This window comes from Protopterus annectens, chromosome 7.part0 (genome assembly GCF_019279795.1).
Source record: "Protopterus annectens isolate FY-2018-M chromosome 7.part0, PAN1.0, whole genome shotgun sequence".
Taxonomy (NCBI): Eukaryota; Metazoa; Chordata; order Ceratodontiformes; family Protopteridae; genus Protopterus; species Protopterus annectens.
The window spans coordinates 1,045,443,237-1,045,462,758 of NC_056739.1; the positions used below are offsets into that span (position 1 = coordinate 1,045,443,237).

Genomic DNA, 19,522 nt, shown 5'->3' on the forward strand with positions numbered 1-19,522 from the left:
AAATTTTAAATATCTGCATAGCTAATGACAAAAGACTTACAATTTAGAACAACTTCTTAAAGTCAAATCATCTAAATCAACTATACAATAAACTCAGACCTTCATATATGCCATAAAACTTTCACGACAACAATAAAAATCATTGTAACAATTCATTATAAAAATCATAATCAAAATATATATAAAAATAATATCTGATCTGGGTAGGGGTCTGTCTAACAGCTTAGGGTGGATGGACATTTTCTCATTCATACCCCTGACATAATTGGCACGTAGTCTTATGATCCATTCCAATTCCCTCCCCTCCACTCTATTCATAATTGCTGTATGTATGTATGTATATGTGTATGTGTGTATATATATATATATATATATATATATATGTGTGTGTGTGTGTGTGTGTCTTTAGATGTGTATATATATATATATATATATATATATATATATATATATATATATATATATATATATATATATATAGATATATATATATATACACACACACACACACACACACATATATATATATATATATATATGTATGGCATACACATCTCTAGGTTGGTCAAACTTTGACGCATAGGAGACACTCCAGATTTAGTTAACATTGACAAGGACTCCTAGTCAAATCATAGCTACCTACAGGCCCCCAACTTTGACTCAAAATGCCCACTCCACCTATCTGGCCTTTTTCGAAACTATATAGATTTAACCCTTTACCTTGATCCTGGACGCCTTTATCTGTTCAGCCATATACTGGAATAAGTGCTCTTGCCAAAACAGAAATGCCCAGAGATTTGTTGAATTCATCAGTGAAATGCCTTGGACCAGTTGTATGACACCCTACAATAGATGAAAATATGTTGGACTTGGTATTAATCAACACGAGTATCCCCTGCAACATCCTTATTGTCATCCTCATTGGTAAGATCCAACAACAAAGTGGTCACTTTCGAAGTCACCATCTTCCCCGACCCTACCTTTCCCACCTAGGGTCAAACCAAAAAACTTCTTCAAAGCTGATCACAATTTTCTGTTGGAAAGTATAAGCCACTTCACAGCCCCCTCCTCCTCCATTGGAACTGGCACATATGTCATAACCTATACCAAAGTGCTATAATGGGCATTTATATATCTGCTTGGCATCAGGAATACGCCAGAGAGCAAAATCGTCCTCCTCAAGAAAAAGTAAACCTATCTGGTTGACATCTGCAATAAAGAAACTCTATGATAAAAGGAAAAAAATTGCTGTCCAGGACCAAGAAGAAGCAGGTGCCTAATTGGAAGAAGTCTCATTAAACTGAACAGGCAAATAAGAGCACTAATGAAATCCTCCAAAGCAAACTTTGAGTCCAGACTGGCCACATCTACTAAAGACAATCACAGGCCTTTCTTCACTTATGTCCGCAGTGTCAAGGGAAGCACCCAGGTCTGCTCAGAACTGGTGGTCAAGGACACCACATACACAAATGCAGTACATATAGCTCACCTGTTGGTAGACTGGTTCAATGAAAACTTCACCCCCCCCCCCCATTAGTAAATCAGGACAATCCCAGCACCTGTCGTCCTCCCCTTATCTCTAGAATACAAGTCATTAGTGCCCTCTCAAAGCAGGAGAATACAGCCTCCATGGGACCCAATAAGATCCCAGGGTGTATTATTCATGAACCCAGGCAGGAACTTGCAGCACCATTAGGCACCCTGTTCAACCATAGCCTGAGTACCAGCTTTGTCCTAGCTGTGTGGTGGACAGCCACTTTCATCTGTTTGCACAAAGGTGGAGCGTCCACCCATCCAGGAAATTATAGATCCATCAACCTAACTAGCCTGATTTGCAAAAACATGCAGCGGATTAATGTGGACCTCATCAAGAAGGACATTGACAACCTCCAAACACTCAAACCCACAGAGTTTGTTTTCGTCAAGGGGAGGTCATGCTTTTCAAATGTGGTCGACTTTTATGAGACAGTCACCAAAGCCATGGCCGAGGGAAAGTGTGCACACCATCTACCTTCACCTGGTCAAATCCTTCGATACAATTCCCCACTCAGGTGTAATAGATAAACTTTCTCAATTAGGCATCAATCCATATGCTACCACATGTGTAGCAAACTGCCTTACTGGTAGAAACCACCCAGTCAAAACAGGGGAAGCCACCTCCAGCAGTCAACCTGTAATGAGCAGTGTACTCCAAGGATCAGTCTTGGTGGTGGGAACTTTGTTGTTTGGGATACACTTTTCTGAGCTGCAGGCCTAAACCATTGGCCTATGGCTGAGCAAGTTTCTAGATGATTGCAAGCTGGGCGCTGTCATCAATTCTCCTAGTGATGTGGACATCCTCCAAGAGGTTCTCACCCAAACAAATGACTGTTGCCAGAAACATGGCCCCAAATTGAATGCCAAAAAATGCATCATTATCCCTTTTGGAGAGAGTGACATCCCTGCAAATTATCACATTAATTACAAGCTCCTAAGCACGTAGTTTATCGTGATTGACTTGGGCACCCAAGTTGATAGCAGTCTGACTTTAGACCATCATATTGCCTCCGTTGTATGGAAACTTTCTACATGGCCCACCTCATTAGTAAGGGTATCTCATCCAGGGACAAGGTGGTCATAACAGCCCTGTATTCTTCTAATATATGAGCCATTATTGAGTACAGTCCCTCTTTCGGCATGTACCTCACAAAGCACATGCATTAGCTGGAGAGACCACAGTGGTTCCTCACTAGGAGAATCTAAGGCCTCAAACATCAACCCCACACAGATAGGCTAAAGGCCCTGTCCCTATATTCAGTCACCTACAGACTCTTCAGTGGTGCCCTTTGGCAACAAAAGTAGTCTCGACCCCTGCCTTGATGAGACTGCTGCATATCTGCAAGTCAAGCTCCACTCGAGTAACCCGCATGTGCAATCTCATCCTCATCCGTGACATCAGTGGGACTTGATTCGTCTCCCAGAGACTCCCTCTTCTGTAGAATAGACTCTCGCTCCATGTCAAACAGAATACCTCATTAACCCTTTTTAAGCACAACCTGGATAACCGGATGGGGAACAGAAAATGCACTCTGGGAATCCACTTACTGGACAGGGGCATTGGGTGCTGACTTGTCGGAACATGGGCTAAATTCTTGGCTAGGCTTGTAAGGGCCTCAGGGCCAATAGCCTAGTAACTTCATATGATCCTGTAAATGCAGGATGTTCATCTTCTTTATGGTTTGTTTACAAACACTGGGTCTTCTTTACAAACATAGCAACATCGAATCAGTGTTGTAGATTAGTAAGTGTACATTTATTTTGCAGTAGATTTTTCTGCTCCTGTCCTCGCAATGAAAACCATTGGCGTGATTGTCTTGGCATCTGTTCTGCCTTGCAACAAACTCCTCATGGGCTAGAGCTCCTTCCTTGACCATAATCGATGGCACTACTTGAAATTTTGATCTTGTTGCCATTGAAGTCACAGCAATGTCTCCAAACAGCTTGAGCCATTGTTAGACAATTTCCTATCTTAGTCTTCAGATAAGTGATTCTCTTCATTTTTTATGTTTTTATTTTTTTTTTAAAACTGAGTTCTTTGTATAACACCAGAGAGCACTCATCATCATACTGTATACATTTGTCTAGAACAAAACAATGGGAACGACAGTTTGTATATTGGTATGATTTTGGTAATGAGTCCCATGCAAATCTGATTTGAATGTGCAAAGAAAGGCTGTACCAGGAATAAAGATGTTATACGTTGTTACAGCAGTGTACGAAATAAGTTGTAATTTTTATATTTGCATTAATATTCTAGTGACATGATTTAAACAGTACCAGTGTTGGACACTAGGTTTTATATGATCCTGGGCGTAAGAATGTTGCACTGGATTTGTGACTTTTGGTCATTTTGAAATGAGCATAAATATTAGAGTGCATCAGGCTACAAAGTTGCATTACATTATTTCCATAAGGTGTGATTCTGCAGCTGCTGCTCAGGGTGGCAGAATGTGGCTGATATCCATAGTGTAATATTTTCTAACATACTCTTAAAATGACTGGTTTGCAAGAAATGAGTCATGGAGTACTTAAATACTGCATTGTTTATACTTCTTTCTTTCCCCATGATAATTATGGGAGAAAACAGTTTTCAGTCAACCCTTGTGTGATTGCAATATTAAAATCACATAAATACCTTTTCTGAGTTGAATTATTCATTTTGCAGAAACCAGCAACCCTGGCAACAAAATAAGCACTGGAATGCTGTTCCAACCTCGGCAGATCTCCAAAAAGTAAGTTATGTCTTTCTTGTGTTTTACACGCATGCATAACCGGTGATGGTAGATGATTACGTGAGCTATTTATTCTAGTCATCAACTTTTCCTACCGTCTCTAAATGGGCTTTCATTTCATACACTTTTTGTAGTTTGGTAGGCAAACTAGCTCCATGTTTGTTTTTGTATTTTTATACTATCTTTACCTTTGACTAAAAGTAACTTAAAAAATATTGAATTATCAATTGTGACATAGGCAAACAATATGGTTTATTACTTTTATATAAATGTAAGAAGTTCACATTAATAAACAGCATGCATCACATTTATTGTTTGTATATCTTATGATCAAAACAGCATTGCATAAATTGACCAACTCCTGCCTTTTCTTAAACCTTGTTCCTCCTCATAAACATTTTCTCCTTTTATTGTTCCGACAATTTTCATTTTTTTCTATGTAATTTACTCCTACCCTTTTCTAAGGATCCCACTTCCTTTTTTTATCTCTGTTACAATATTCACTGCTTAAAGTATAGTTTGTGTAGACTTTGATTTCCATTTTCTAGTAGCTGCTTTTTTTGGCAGCTACCATAACTAAACTTAACAAGGCCTTACTGTGTCTAAGTATTTCAGATTCTGTATCCCAACTCCAAAAAAAAAAAACATTTCCTTATTTACACTCATTTGCTCACCCAGTATGCCTGACAGAGTACTCTCTGGGGCATATTTAAGGAGTACCAGCTTATTACACTCAGAGAACATATACTTCCAGGTACCTGTTTCTTCCCCATTAAACTTCAAGCATTTGCTATCTACCTGAGAAAAATTTTTTGCAGTCTGCTTGGGGTATAAAAATATCCATGAATACACTTTCAGGCAAAAATCCTATATGTTCTAGATTTTGTTAAATGTTTGTAAGCCATACATATGTTCTCTCATTGTTTCTTTGTGAATTGCCTATGTAATCTCTTCCTAATCTTTTCTGACCTCTTCTTATTGATTTCTATATTTATCGTGCAATATTTTATATGCCCTACTAATTATACTTTTTTTTTTTTTTTTTTTTAACAGCAGCTTCAGTTTTAGTTTCAAACTCAACCAGTGCACGTCATTCGTTTAGGATTCCCCTATCCCCTTTTTGTCTATACTCTGATATCAACCCCTGATAGGGAAGGCCATCACTAGCCTACAATCCAAATGCCTTTTTGGCTTCTTCACATTCCTTTACCTTTCCCTCTCTAATTATTTGTTCCTAGTACCTTGGTTCCTTTGCCACCACTCTCCAGTAAATTCCAGCCCCCCTCTTGCCTATTCTCTGTACCCATAAATGCAGTTATCTCTATCGTCAGAATCTCCATTCTCCATTCCCGTGTTAGCCTAGTTAATATACTTTCTGCTACTTTATGAATATAAAAATCTGTATGACTGTTATTCTCCCTAAGGATCTGCGTACAAAATCCCACTCTTTTATTTTTGACCCCCCCCATTTCATTTCTACTCTGAATTATAACTTTTCGCTTCGATTATGTATATGAACCTTAACTGTGTAGCTCTAAAATATCCCTTCAAATCAGGTAATTCTAAACCGCCTTGTTCTTGTGGAAGGATCCGTTTATCCCTCTTACCCATGTCCTGTTCCCCTTCCAGATACATTTCATCTCTTTATTATTGTCCACAACTTATCTGGTTGATAAAAATATGCCTGAGCTGTATATACAACTGAAGGGACTAAAAGTAATTTGGCTGCTTGTATCTTACTATCCATATCTACAAACAAGAGCTTCCAGTTTCTCTGTTTTTGTTTTATCTTTTGTTTAGTCCTCTTTCCACATATCCTTAGCTGCTTTAACATAAGCGTTTTTAATCCATACTTGTAAATAATTGCTGAACCAATTCATGTGTGGCTACATTATTTACAGCTATAACCTTTTTTTATCGTTATTAATTTTATATCTTGAAAAGACTTGAAACTGTCTCAAAATGTTCCACAACCCTTTTCAAAATGTTCTACAACACCTTGGCCTTTTCTGGATTTATTAGGTACAAAGTAATGTCTGCAAATGGTCAGCTTTTCTTGATTTAACATACCAATTAATTTCAGAGTCCCTTATTTTCTTTGCCAAAAGCTATAAATATAAAGCAAATAATGGAAAAAGAGGACATCCCTGACTGGGTTCGTGGGTTCAGATACAACTTTATCAGACTTTATCAGAGAGGAGCCCTCCCCACTTTATTTCTTGCCTGCAATCCTTAACATATCCTCATAATGAAACTTAGTATTGTATCAGGGAATGCAAATGCTTCCATTGCCCTACTCATAAAATCCCAGTTTACTCTGAAGAATGCTTTCTGTGCATCAAGAACCAATAACAGCTGTATTTTATTACAGTCTGCTTCCCTCCTGATCATTGTTCTATTAATGTCAAATGTTTGCCTCCCCTCCACTAAATCACATTGATTCATATCTATCAATTTTGGCAATACCTTTCCCATTCTTTTTAAGTGTTATAACACTTAATAATCATGGTGTAAAATTTAAATGGGTCTATATGAAGCTGGCTGTGATGGCTCTTGACCATCTTTAGGTATTACAGCTATCATCTTTCTTCAGAGATATTTTTGCTTCCCCTCCATTTAAAAAATACTGTTAAACCCTTCAGATATTTATTACTTTCTTACTTCCTAACTTATTATAAACTTCCACAGAGATACCATCTGTTCTGGCAGATTTTCCTGCAGATTGATTATACATCACTGCTTTTATCTCATCTCCTATTCTTATCTGTTACTTTTTGAGCCTTATTTACGTCTAACCTAAACATACTTCAGTCTTTCCACAAATACTTGCATTTGTGCTGTTTCTTCATTTCTGTTTGTCTCTGCTTTATGCAAATTTTCATAATACTTCTCTAATATCTGCAGTCTATCTACAGGGTCTCTTGGCTATTTTTGTTGTTACAGACTCCCCAGGTTTGGTGACAACCCTTTCTACTGTATGTTGCCTAAGTCATTGTGCTGAAAGTGTTTGTGCTCTGAAGTTATCAAAAAAAAGTTGCTTAACAGCAATCACTTAATGGTTGTTTAATTGTTTGATTGCAATTAATTACGTCAATTTGACCTTGCAATGGATATAAAAGGTGTGATGGTATGTAGGATGAATGTATTCCTTGAGAAGGCGAAGGCCAAGGTACCAGAATGCAATGAAAGAAGATTGTTACACCAACCACAGCATGCTTGTGTTGCGTTCTGGTGTATTTAATTAAAAGCAATCTTTCTAAACTCATGCACATTATCCAGACAATCCTGTGTTTTCTCTTCAGCACTCTGCAGTTTTGCCTCCTCTTGTTCTGCAAGATTAACCTTTGTCAGCCACTCTAAATAATTTCTATTACTACCTAACCATCTCTCTCTCTCTTATGTCTATCCTAATTTGAAACTCCATTTTCTCTCTCTGAATAAATCTATCTTCCCAAATAACTGTTGAATAATTTCCACTACCCATTCATTAAATTCCTCCCTTTTTAACAGCTAGTTGGAAAAGAGCCAACTTTTAATTTTGCCTTCAGTGTATTTTTATCTTGGTTTTTATTGGTCCATGATCTGAAATAGTTATTGAATGTGTGTTGAAGCTTTCACTTTAATACATATGTTCTTGGGAAATATAATTACTAAGTAGTCTAGCCCAGTTATTGTACCTTTGGGAAAAGTGTGTAGATTCTGAGTTCCAGCTACTGAATTCATGGCTTTCATTCCAAAATATTTTCATACATTTCTTCAGTAATCTACCCTTTTTGTTGTATTTTCCCTTCTAGGTCCCTAGATAAATCATCACGTTGCAAATCAAATTCTAGTCCACACCTACAAGTAATATTCCCTGCTGAAAGCCGATTATTTTCTCAAAATTTACTTAAGCTCCATAATAGCAGATCTGAAGTTGTATTCATTTGCTCTTCAACCTGTGGGACACAGATCCAGGATGGATGACTCTCTTTTCAAGCAGCATTTTTTACCTTTCCTATCTTCTTTCCATCCTTTCACCTTCTTCTACTCTTGCGCACAGGTGTCGGTCCTTAGCCTAAAAAAAAAAAACTTTTTCATTCCCTCTTTTCTCTCTTCCTCTACTTTAGGTGTGTGAGTGCTTCTGGGTCCTCTGCTTTCTCTACCATGGCTGAAACACCTAAGTCAGGGTTCTGGAAGTGCATAGAGTATGGTCATAAACTTTCCTCCGCTGATGGCTCCACTGTGTGCGTAGTCTGTTTAGGGATCCCGCACCTGGATTCCTCCTGTTCGATCTGCATGGGGTTCAACCCCCTCGCATTAATTGACATGAGTAATAAGCTGATCCTTAAGGGCCTCCTTCCTCCTCCCACTGTGGAGGCCCAAGCTTCTTCCTCAGCTTTGGCTGCTTTCTCCGCCTGGGCCGCTGGGACTCAACCTCTTGCCAAGAGGGCTAGGGATGGGGAGAAGTGCAAACACCAAGATCGGGACTGGCAGAGGAAGCAGTCCCCCTGACTGATCTTTGGCCAAGTCCCCGGCGAAATCTTGCCTGGCTCCCAGCTTGGGCTCGCCTTGGCTCCATTCATCTGGCTTCTACCCGGAGCCAGAGGTTTCTTGGGACCATTCCCCTGTGTTGGCCTCCCCCACCGCCTGTCTAGGCTGGTGTCTGTGGCCTCCTTTGCCAGGTCTACCGGCAGTCTCTCTGAAGCTGAGGTGGACAGAATGATGCGGAGGTTTATCTGCACACAGATTCAGATGGGAGTCTTGCCTGCCCCCTCCCCCTCTTGGGCTGGGGTCATACAGTCTGCCTTTTTGCCAATTACTCCTTCCCCGATCCGACCCCCGGTTTTGGAGTCTTTGGGTCCCAGGCCCCTCAGCGTCAAGGGGTTTGCGCTGATGGTACCTAGTACCTCAACCCCAACCATTGTCCCAAGTGGGTCGGCTCTGACCACCTCAGAGCCGTCCTACTCTTGGAGCCAGATCCGAAGGGGTGGTGTTAGTTCCAAGTTTTTTGGAACCGGGCTGTCCACTCGGAGTCTTGGCACCTAATGGTTCAGCTCTGTCTCTCCCGTTGGCTGAGGGGATTACGGACCCGGTCATTCTCCCAGCTCAAGGGGTTCGTTCTTCCTCTGTCTTTGACGTGATGGAGAGGGTCCTCTTGGTTCCATCGAGACCCTTGATGCTTTCATCCTCAGAGTCCGTCCTGGCTCCCTCTTTGTCTGGTCTGGATTATGTCATCCTGCTCACTAAAGGGCAGCCTGTCACCCCTTCACCTCAGAGACTGGAGGTTCCTTGAAAGCACACTTGTAAAAGGACACACTTAGACTCCCTGCTGAAGTCTCTCTCTGAGGACACCAACTTGGAGGAAGGGGAGGGTTCCCCCTTGTCACCCCAGATGATGTATCCTTTGGAGATATTATGGAGATTTTTTGCCAGCGTGGGGGGTGGTCTGCCCAAAAACTCAAACCTGACGAATCAGTGTTCCTGGAAGCATTTGGTGCAGGACCCTCTAAATCCTCGGTGTCCCCTCTCACGGATCCCATGGTGAATCTTATTACGTGTCAGGTGTGGAAGGAGTCTGACATGGTGGATCCTATCCACAGTGCCCCATCAGATAAACTGCACTGGTCGAGGGGATCCCCTGTTGATGCCATTGTGGTGGCGGTGGCCACCAAGAGGAGCTTGCACAGGAGAGCTCCATGTTCCATCTGGCAGAGGACCATGGACCGTTTTAGGAAGCAGGTCTACACTTCAGCGTTTTCTGTATGTGCGCTGAACTACATGGCACACGTGATTAGGCTTCAGCGAGACCTAGTTAAGGAGGTTGCTGAGTCTGCCCCAGGGTCCATGTCAGCAGAAGAAAAGAAGGTTTTCTCCTCCCAGATGGCCACCCTCATCTCCATCTCCAACACCTCTATGCTCCTCCTATCTCACGCTACCGTGGGCACTGCTAGAGCAGCCAGAGCAGGCGTTGCCATCAGGCATCATGCCGCCTCTGACTTTGTGCCTTTTCGGAGCCCTTTAAGTCGTTTTTTACAAATGCCCCGTAGGATGGTTCAACTCTCTTTGGAAAGACTGAACGTGGCACTTTAGTCCAGAGCGAGGAGGGCGGGAAGACTTTGTCTGCCGTCAGAATCCGCTTCTCAGCCTGTCAGTGAACCTTTTCCAGGAATCAGCGAGGGGTGAGGAAGATGTAGTTACAGCCATCTCAGGGTTATTCCCAGGATGCTCAGGACTTGCCTTCCCCCAGAGGCAGAGGAGGATTTGACAGAGGCCACCCCTCATGGCAGAGGAGGTCAGAGGAACCAAGGGTCTCTGGATTCTTTCCCGGACACGCCCTCGCAGCATCCCTGAAGGGGTACTGGGCTGCTTGTCTCTAGAGGCAGTCGGGGGTTGACTTTTGCTACACCCAACAGCTTGGGAGTCCATCGCAGATGATCATTGGGTGTTGCAAATCATATCCAGAGGATATTTAATGCCCTTCACTGAAATGCCACACCCACTCAAACACTAAAGGGACGTTCCACCTGTGCAAAGGGAGGATGCAGCAGTGGAAATTTCCAAGCTGCTTGAAGAGAGAGTCATCCAGCCTGTCCCCCCGACCAGTCCAGATTAGGCATCTATTCCAGGTTATTTTTAGTGCCAAAGAAGACGGGGGATTTGAGACCAGTCCTAGATCTGTCAACCCTAAACCTGTCAGTTGCCAAGATGAAATTCCAGATTGTCACACTCCAATCTGTCCTGTCCTTCCTGCAGGAGAATGATTGGATGTGCTTGGTGGACCTGCAGGATGTTTACTATCACATCAAAATGGGCAGATGCTCTTGGAGGTTTCACCGCTTCTGGCTGGGGGACAGTCATTACCAGTTCAGAGCGGTACCATTTGGTCTCACCACATCCACCAGGGTGTTCACCAAAGTGATTGTGGTGGTAGCAGCTCACCTGCGGCTGCAGGGCTTCCATGTCTTTCCCTACCTGGACAATTGGCTTCTTTCCGCTCCCTCCAGGCATTGACTCTGCCAAGCCGTGGATTTCCTTCTCCAGAATGCCCACCGTTGGACATCAACATAAATGTCAACAAGTCCTGGTTGAACCCGGTTCAAGTTCAGGATTTTATTGGAGCTCGGTTAGACAGAATTCGGACCAGAATTTTTGTAACTCCAGACAGACTGCAATCCCTCAAACTTTGTCTTGTGTATCCACCAAGCTCAGTTTCCCCCAGCAGAATCTGTCTTGCGGGTGTTGGAGTCTATGGTGGCCACGATCACTCTTGTGCTCACAGGCCGGGTGCACATGAGTGTGCTCCAGTGGACTATTGCAGTCCAGTGGTCATTACTACATCTACCATTGTCCCATCCTGTTCATTTATCTTGGCCTGTAAGGATTCTCTTATCTGGTGGATTCAATCCCCGGATCTTCATCAAGGTCGCCCATTTATTCTTCCTGCATTGACCACAGTGACGATGGAAGTCTCCCTACTCTAGTGGGGGTCATTGCTTGGGAAGGACAGTCCAAGGCACATGGAATTCCCTGGATACCCAATTGCATATCAATGTCCTGGAGATGAGAGCAGTGCTCTTAGCATTGCAAGCTCTTCATGCCCATCTTCCCCTAGTGATGATTGGCATCTATACAGACAAGATGTTAGTAGTCTGGTACATCAAGAAGCAGAGGGAACCAGGTCTTATCCCCTTTGTCACAAAGCCATGAGGGTGTGGGAGTGGGATATCTCCACCAGACATTTTCTGGTGGCAACGCACATTCCAGGGAAGTCCAACATTCTAGTGGGCAGGCTCAGTGGGACTAGCCTGATGCCTTACAAGTGGTCTCTGAATACTGCAGTAGCGATGCAGATCTTTCTAAAGTGAAGTCAGCCTTGCTGTAATCTCTTTGTCTCTCCTTCCATTGCGAAGTGCAGTGAGTTTTTCGCTTTGAATCCCCCACCGGGGGAAATCCCCAGAGATACTCTGATTCAGGCTTGGCCCTCTGGTCTACTCTATGCTTATCCTCCTTCCCCTGATTTTGAAGTTCCTTAAGAAAGCTTGATGGCTGGAGATCTCAGTCATCCTCCTTGCCCCCTTCTGGCCTCGCCAGATATGGTTCCCTTTTCTGTGGTCTCATATAGTGTGTCCTCCTTGGACATTGGATCCGGTTCTGGATCTAATTTCACATCACTTATGGATTCCACACCCAGATCTGGCCAGTCTAAATCTTACTGCTTGGCTACTCCAGTTCCCATGATTGTTATTTCTCCCAGGCTGTCTTTTCCAGTTAAGAAGATATTGGTAGCAGCTCATAAATCTTCAATTAGGAAGGTTTATTCTAGTAAGTGGAAACATTTTTTGATTTGGGCATCTTAGCATGACTTGGACCCCTTTACTGGCCTGGTTACTGCTGTTTTAGAGTTTCTGGCAGATATTTTTCAACAGGGTGCTAGTTCCTCTACAGTTCCTCTACAGTTAAAGTTCAGCTGGCAGCTATGTCTAACTTTCATGTAGGAGATAATTCGGCTTCCCTGGCTTCATCTAAGCTTTGTAAAACCTTTTTGAAAGGTACTTTTCTACTTAGGCCCCCAATTAAGGACCCATCACCTTGGGACCTCACATTCGTTCTCCAAGCCTTGGTTTCTTTCCCCTTTTTACCTGCAGCTTCAGTGGGTTTGCAGTTTTTGTCTTGGAAGACAGCCTTCCTGATTGCCATTACTTCAGCCAAAAGAGTGTCAGAGATTCAAGCCTTATCGGTTAAGCCTCCTCATATGATCTTCCATAAAGACAGGGTGTCCTTACGCACTAATGCTTCTTTCCTTCCAAAGGTGGTTTCGGAATCAAACATTAATCAGGTTATCAGTCTCCCTGTTTTCTTTCTAAATTTTCAGAATAAGGGAGAGAATAAATTGTACCTGCTGGATGTTCATAGCAATAACATTTTTACTTGCGCAGAACAAAGTCCTTTTGTAAGTCTGATAAATTTTTGTTTCCTACTGTAAGCCCTTTTTAGGGAAATCCGTATCGAAGGTCACCATTGCTCATTGGATTTCTCAGTGCATAGTTCTGGCATATTCAGCTAAAGGCTTATCTCTGCCAGGTCAAGTTAAGGCACATTATTTTAGGTCTGTGGCTACTTCAGCTGCTTTTTGGTACAGAGTTTCTTTGGATGACATTTGCTCTGTGGCTACCTGGACATCTTCGCATAGTTTCATCTCCCGTTATAAGTTGGATCTACTATCCAGAAGTAGGGCATTCTTTGGCTCCACTATGCTCTGGCATATCCTTCCATGAGGATCTCCCTGGTTTTTGGTAGCTGGGGACTCTGTCCCACAGGTTGAAGAGCAAATGAAAACAACAACTTCAGGTAAAGAAGTTATGTACTCACCATAACGTTCCATCTGAGTTGTTGCTTTTCATTTGTCTTCAACCATCCCTCCCTCCTTCCCCCTGCCTTACATGGGCTATGTGATTGATTGACTGGAAGAGACTTAGCCTTTACTTTGGCATAACTTGTTCTTTCCTATAGTGCTCTCAGGGTATTTTTGCAAGGTGTAAGGGATTGTGTCAGGTTGGGATGCTATGGTGGCAGCAAACTCGATCTGAGGGGAGAAGGGAGACAAGAACATTATGGGTAGAGGAGGAGCTTTGAGCTCTGATCCGATGCTGAAAAATGCGGCTGATACGGATCCGTCCCGGATTTGTGTCCCTCAGGTTGAAAACAGATGCAAAACAACAACTCTGATGGAACGTTATGATGAGTACATAACTTCTTTTTTTTTTGTGAAATATAAATATATGCCAGCATAATCCTCACCCTTGCCAGTAGCCCTTTACTACCAGAAATTTATCATCATCTTTTTCTTTCCTCTTCTGTCACTATAGGGGCTCCTCTAACAATCCATAGAATTACTCCCCTTTTCATTTGTCTTGATATTCTGATGAATATCTATCCTGGATTTTTTTCTTTATCAAATTCACATGCTCATTTTTTTCCAAATGCGTGTCCTGCAGCATTTCTGTTTGCATTGTGCTTTCTTCCTATAATCCAGTACTCTTATTGGCTGTACCTGTAAGGATATTTACATTTCAAAATTATATGGATAGTGTAACAATTATGATCAGTTATTGTTCCCACGTGTTATACATGACAGCTTTTTTGCATTTGTATTTCCAACTTTTTGTTACATACACACATTGACAAGTTGACCATTCATACAGTTTTCTTGCCATCTTCATTTGAACTTGTCACATTTTTCAAGAGTTTTTGTTCTAATGAAAACCTTCAAACATAAAAAATACATATATTTTCAGAACACCCCCATAACTGATTAACTTGGCACAAATACAAATATATGTATATCTTCAAAAAATTTAAGTTGAACCATCCTGAAAGGAACAGTTGCCCATACTGACAGCTGCACCCACAGGCATTACCTAACTTAAAGTTAAGATCATCTGTGCTAAAGCACATGTTACATGTGGCCTGTGCTCCCACTGAAAATGATTGCTTTTATTCCTTTCCTCACTTAGATGTGAAAAATAGCTTGTATGCTTTCAGAAAGCATTAACTTTTAGCCTTAAGAAAAAGTGAACTGGCTGTCTTCAAATATAAACTATACACTGTTCTCTTAAATGCACTGAGATGTTAAGGCTGTGTTTACACTGTTCTGTTAAATGCACTGAGGACAGTAAGGCTGTTGGGGAAGTTGATATCTCTTTCTCACTTCCAATAATTTCAAACTTTACATTCTGATGAACTGCTTGTCCTTGTACCTTTAAAGTTTATTTCCTTCAGCAAACAATGCTCTCAAGATTAATTGCTTGCAGGTACAGACATCTCATCTCCATGGAAACATAAGAATAGAATGTTCAGCTGCTAAAGGAAAAAAGTTAACTGCATACGCAGGAAACTTAGTACTTCTCGTGGCATTCCTCATTTTATTCCATCTTATTTTTCAAACCTACTTGCTCACAGAAAACACTTAAGCCAAAGGTATTAATCCTGACATTCACTTATGCAAAAATAAGTGAAGACATCTCAACTCTACATATAATATAATATAAGTGCAGATGTTAAGTTGTCTATCTCGCCTTCATTCTTGCTGGATGGGTTCGGAGCCGATCCTCGGCTCCGACTCGGCCACTCTAAAAGCTCGAGAGCTAGTTCCACCGGCTTGAGGCTCCCCTATATCCCACAATGCTAGGTGGTAACTCCTCAGATCTCGTTTGCCGCTACAGCGATCGAGGTGCTTTTTCAACCGGCTCGTCAGGTTAGTTGAAATATTGAGTTGTATCTTAGATAGACCCCCTTTTTAAGTTAGCTTTCCTCATAGTTTTCAAAGTTAAGTAGTTTACTCCCCTTTATAGTCAAGTTTCCCCAGTTTTTTTCCCAAACTTGCTAATTTTATTCCCTTGGGCTTTAGGCCCATTCCCTCCCTACCTTAGTAGTTGGAGTGGCTGTGTTTTGTAAGGTCTTAATTTTAAGTTAATTACTAAATTTTAATTTAAAAATATTACAAGTGTAATCGGGGTGTGTGTGTGTGTGTGTGTGTGTGTGTGTGTGTTTGTGTGTGTTTGTTTGTGGTTACACTTTGACTTCTTTTTTGGACATGTCCAAAGAATCGAAGGTCTCAGGCTTCAAGAAGTGTGACTCGTGCTGTCAGAAGATGTCTCTGACAGATGGTCACACTTCTTATGTATACTGCCTGGGGCCTTTGCACCTGCAGGACTCATGTGCTGTTTGCCATGGCTTCAGCCCTAGAGTCCTGCAGGAGCGCAAAAATAAACTCATTTTAAGGAGTTTATTGAAGCCTGAGGGTCCCTCGACTCAATCCTCAGGGAAACCCTCTAAGCCTTCCAGACCTTCGGCTCCAGTCTCTGAGCCGTCTTCTGGGGGTCCAAAGGCTGTTCGAACATCGGCTCCGGCCGGAGCCGATGAATCTCGAACGCATGCCCCTACTATTTCCTCGGCTCTGGCCGGAGCTGAGGAAGACATAACTGAGTTGGCTCCGATCAAATTGTCGGAACCGACATCCAGAAAAAAGTCCCGATCTCCATCTATCGGCTCCGTTCATTCGGCTCCAGCATCACCTTTGCTGTCTGAACGGAGCCATAGATCTCACTCCTCTAGGTCTTCCAGACTATCGGATCATGACCTTCAGAGAGTAGTGAGTCGACTTCTTAAGTCCGAGGCACTGGCCCAGATGCTTCAAAGTCCGACTCAACAGTCGAGAACTATTCCCATTACTCAAAATGGTCCTCCTCTGACTCTTCTGAGTTCGGAGCCGGGGCGGCTCGGACCCGAGACTGTGGTGGCATCGGAACCGATACCTTTGTCTTCGGTGCCGTCTTCTGCTCCGATGTCTTCCTTGGAAGAATCTCGGCGCCGGACTTCCCTCGTCGGCTCCGAGGGGGCGAGTGGCATCGGACCCTTGTCTGACCCCGCTCTCCCTCTCGGTGCTTCGGCGCTGGTGAGTTCGGCTCCGACATCGGCCTCGGAGCCATCACTGCCGGTGCCGGGGGAGGTCTTCAGCTTTTCGGAGCGGAGACCTCCGGCTCTTCCTGACAGGGGTGCCTTCGAGGTCATGAGGAGCGTGTTAGAACCAGGTTCACCTCCACAGTCGGCTCCTTCCGCCCCTCCCTCCACGGTGCCTCCGGTGATTTCTACTCACTCTCTCATCCCCGACTGTAGAGAGCCAGCTCCTCAAGTTTCCCCAGTGGGGATCTCCTCCTCTTCCGAGGCCTCTCCTGACCCGGCAGGAGAGCCCCCTAGGAAAAGGCAGTGCAAGAGGAAGCACATTGACTCCCCTGAGTCTGTCACCTCTGACACTGATTTAGAGGATTCTGAAGGTTCCCCTTGTTCCCCCTCTGAAGATGTCTCCTTTGCAGACATCCTCGAAATCTTAAAACAGAGGGGGAATTGGCCAGCCCTCAACCCTTCAGAGGATGAATCGGTGTATCTTGAGGCGTTTGGCTCTCGCCCTTCCACCTCCTGGGTGTCCCCTCCCTTTGACCCCCTTATGCAAGTGGTGGCAAAGAAGGCCTGGGCTCCTGACTCAGTGGAACTCACCCCCAGGAGACCATCAAAATTTATCACTGCCCCCAAGGACAAGGAATTTTTAACCAAAAGAGTCTCTGTTGATGCTATGGTGGTGGCTGCGGCCACCAAGAAGGAGTTAGCTGATCCTTCGGTGCCTGTTCATCCTCCTAACAAGGAGTCTAGGTCGATGGACAGGTACGGGAAGCAGATGTTCTCGTCAGCGACCTTTACTATGCGCTCGCTGAATTACCTGTGTCATTTCACTCGTCTTCAGAGGGATTTGCTCAAGGAAGCGAGCGAAATGTTAAAGGACCCAACAGCTGCGGGTTTTCAGGATAGGATGAACTCTCAGCTGGCGACCCTTAATTCTATAACTAACTCCTCCATGCGCCTCCTTTCATATGCGGCGGATGGAGCAAGTAGAGTGGCAGGTACAGGTGTAGCCTTGCATCGGCACGCCTGGATGCGGCTATGTAACTTTGCGGACCTTTTCAAGGCGTCCTTCACTAATTCCCCCTTTGATGGATCATCCCTTTTTGGTCCTCAAGTGAAGGAAACCCTGACTAGGTGCGAGACTGATGGCAAAACTCTCTCTGCCGTCGGAGTCCGTTTTTCTGCTCCTTCTAGGCCTTACCCCAAAGGCCAGAAAGGGGGAAAGATGTGGTTCCGCAAACAATCTCAGGGAGATTTGTCTGACGCACAGAGTCGATTCCCCTCTAGAGGCAGAGGGGGGAACAATAATGGTAGATGCCGTCCTAGAGGCAGAGGGGGCCCGCAGAATCAGGGCAGTCGAGAATCCTTTTCCGACAAGCCCTTTCAGCATCCCTGAGGTGTTGCCCGACTGTCCACCTTCAGAGGCAGTCGGGGGAAGATTATCGCTGTACCCAGAAGCCTGGCTATCCCTAACTCAAGACAAGTGGGTACAGTCTATCATTTCCGAAGGCTACAGAATCCCATTCCTTTTCATTCCGAAGCAATCCAAAAAATCCCTTCCAGACGTTCCACCCAGTCAAAGGGAGCAAGCAGCATTAGAAATTTCAAAGCTGCTCGCAAAAAGAGCCATTCAACCAGTTCCAGCAGACCAAATAGGATCCGGAATCTACTCCAAATTCTTTTTGGTTCCAAAGAAAACAGGGGACTGGAGACCCATTTTGGATCTCAGCAACTTGAACAAGTTTGTCAAGAAAACAAAGTTCCGGATGGTCACGCTGCAGTCCATTCTACCCCTTTTGGGGCGGGACAACTGGATGTGCTCGATAGATCTCCAGGATGCGTACTGTCACATCAGAATGAGTCGACGTTCCAGGAGATTCCTCCGCCTCAGGCTGGGAACCAGTCATTTCCAATTCAGAGCCCTGCCCTTTGGTCTCACTACAGCCCCCCGAGTGTTTACCAAATGCATGGCAGTGGTTGCCTCTCATCTGAGACTACGAGAATTCCAGGTGTTTCCTTATTTAGACGACTGGCTCCTTACAGCCCCCACCAAGCATCTTTTGCTTCTTGCCAGAGACTACACCTTTCACACATGTCAGACACTAGGCATTTCAATAAATTACGAAAAGTCTGTCTTGTTGCCTTGTCGTGTTATTACCTTTATAGGCGCAAATCTAGACACAGTCAACATGTCAGCCAGACTCTCAGAGCAGAGAATAGCAGACATACACAGACAGGTCTCTCTTGTCTTGCAGAGCAACAAAGTCAAAGCCAGATTGATCCTGAAGGTTTTAGGGATTATGGCGGCGGCCATCCCTCTTCTACCATTAGCTCGCTTCCATATGAGAATTTTACAACGACTTCCAATGTCCCATCCTATTCGGATAACTCAATTGTGCAAGAATCATCTCTCTTGGTGGATCACATTTCCCCAGCTCCACCTAGGGAGACCTTTCATCCCTTCCCCTCCGGTTGCTACAGTGACAACGGACGCCTCCCTGATCGGGTGGGGGGGGGCATTACCAGGGCAGGACGGTCCAAGGCATGTGGCAACCTTTCGAGTGCCACTTGCACATAAATGTCCTAGAGATGAGAGCAGTGCTTCTAGCGTTGCAAGCCTTACAAGACTCTCTTCCCAAGGGAACTATAGCAATTCAGACAGACAAATATGTCTGTAGTGTGGTACATCAACAAACAAGGCGGGACCAGATCTTACCCCCTATGTCGAGAGGCACTCAGACTGTGGCAATGGGCGATTTCTTCTCAGCGGTTTCTGTTAGCAACGCACATTCCCGGGAAGTCCAATGTAATTG

At 43.7% G+C, this 19,522-nt stretch overlaps 1 protein-coding gene across 2 annotated transcripts in view; it reads left to right on the forward strand.

Annotated features, from left to right (window-relative positions):
• The window catches only part of CEP152 (centrosomal protein 152), a 2,961,597-nt gene that overhangs the window by 436,048 nt on the left and 2,506,027 nt on the right, over window positions 1-19,522 (forward strand). For both annotated transcript variants that reach the window (XM_044077591.1, XM_044077592.1), the window contains exon 4: window positions 4,205-4,271. In XM_044077591.1, the coding sequence (XP_043933526.1) occupies window positions 4,205-4,271 (67 nt within the window). The remainder of the gene's footprint in view (window positions 1-4,204; window positions 4,272-19,522) is intronic.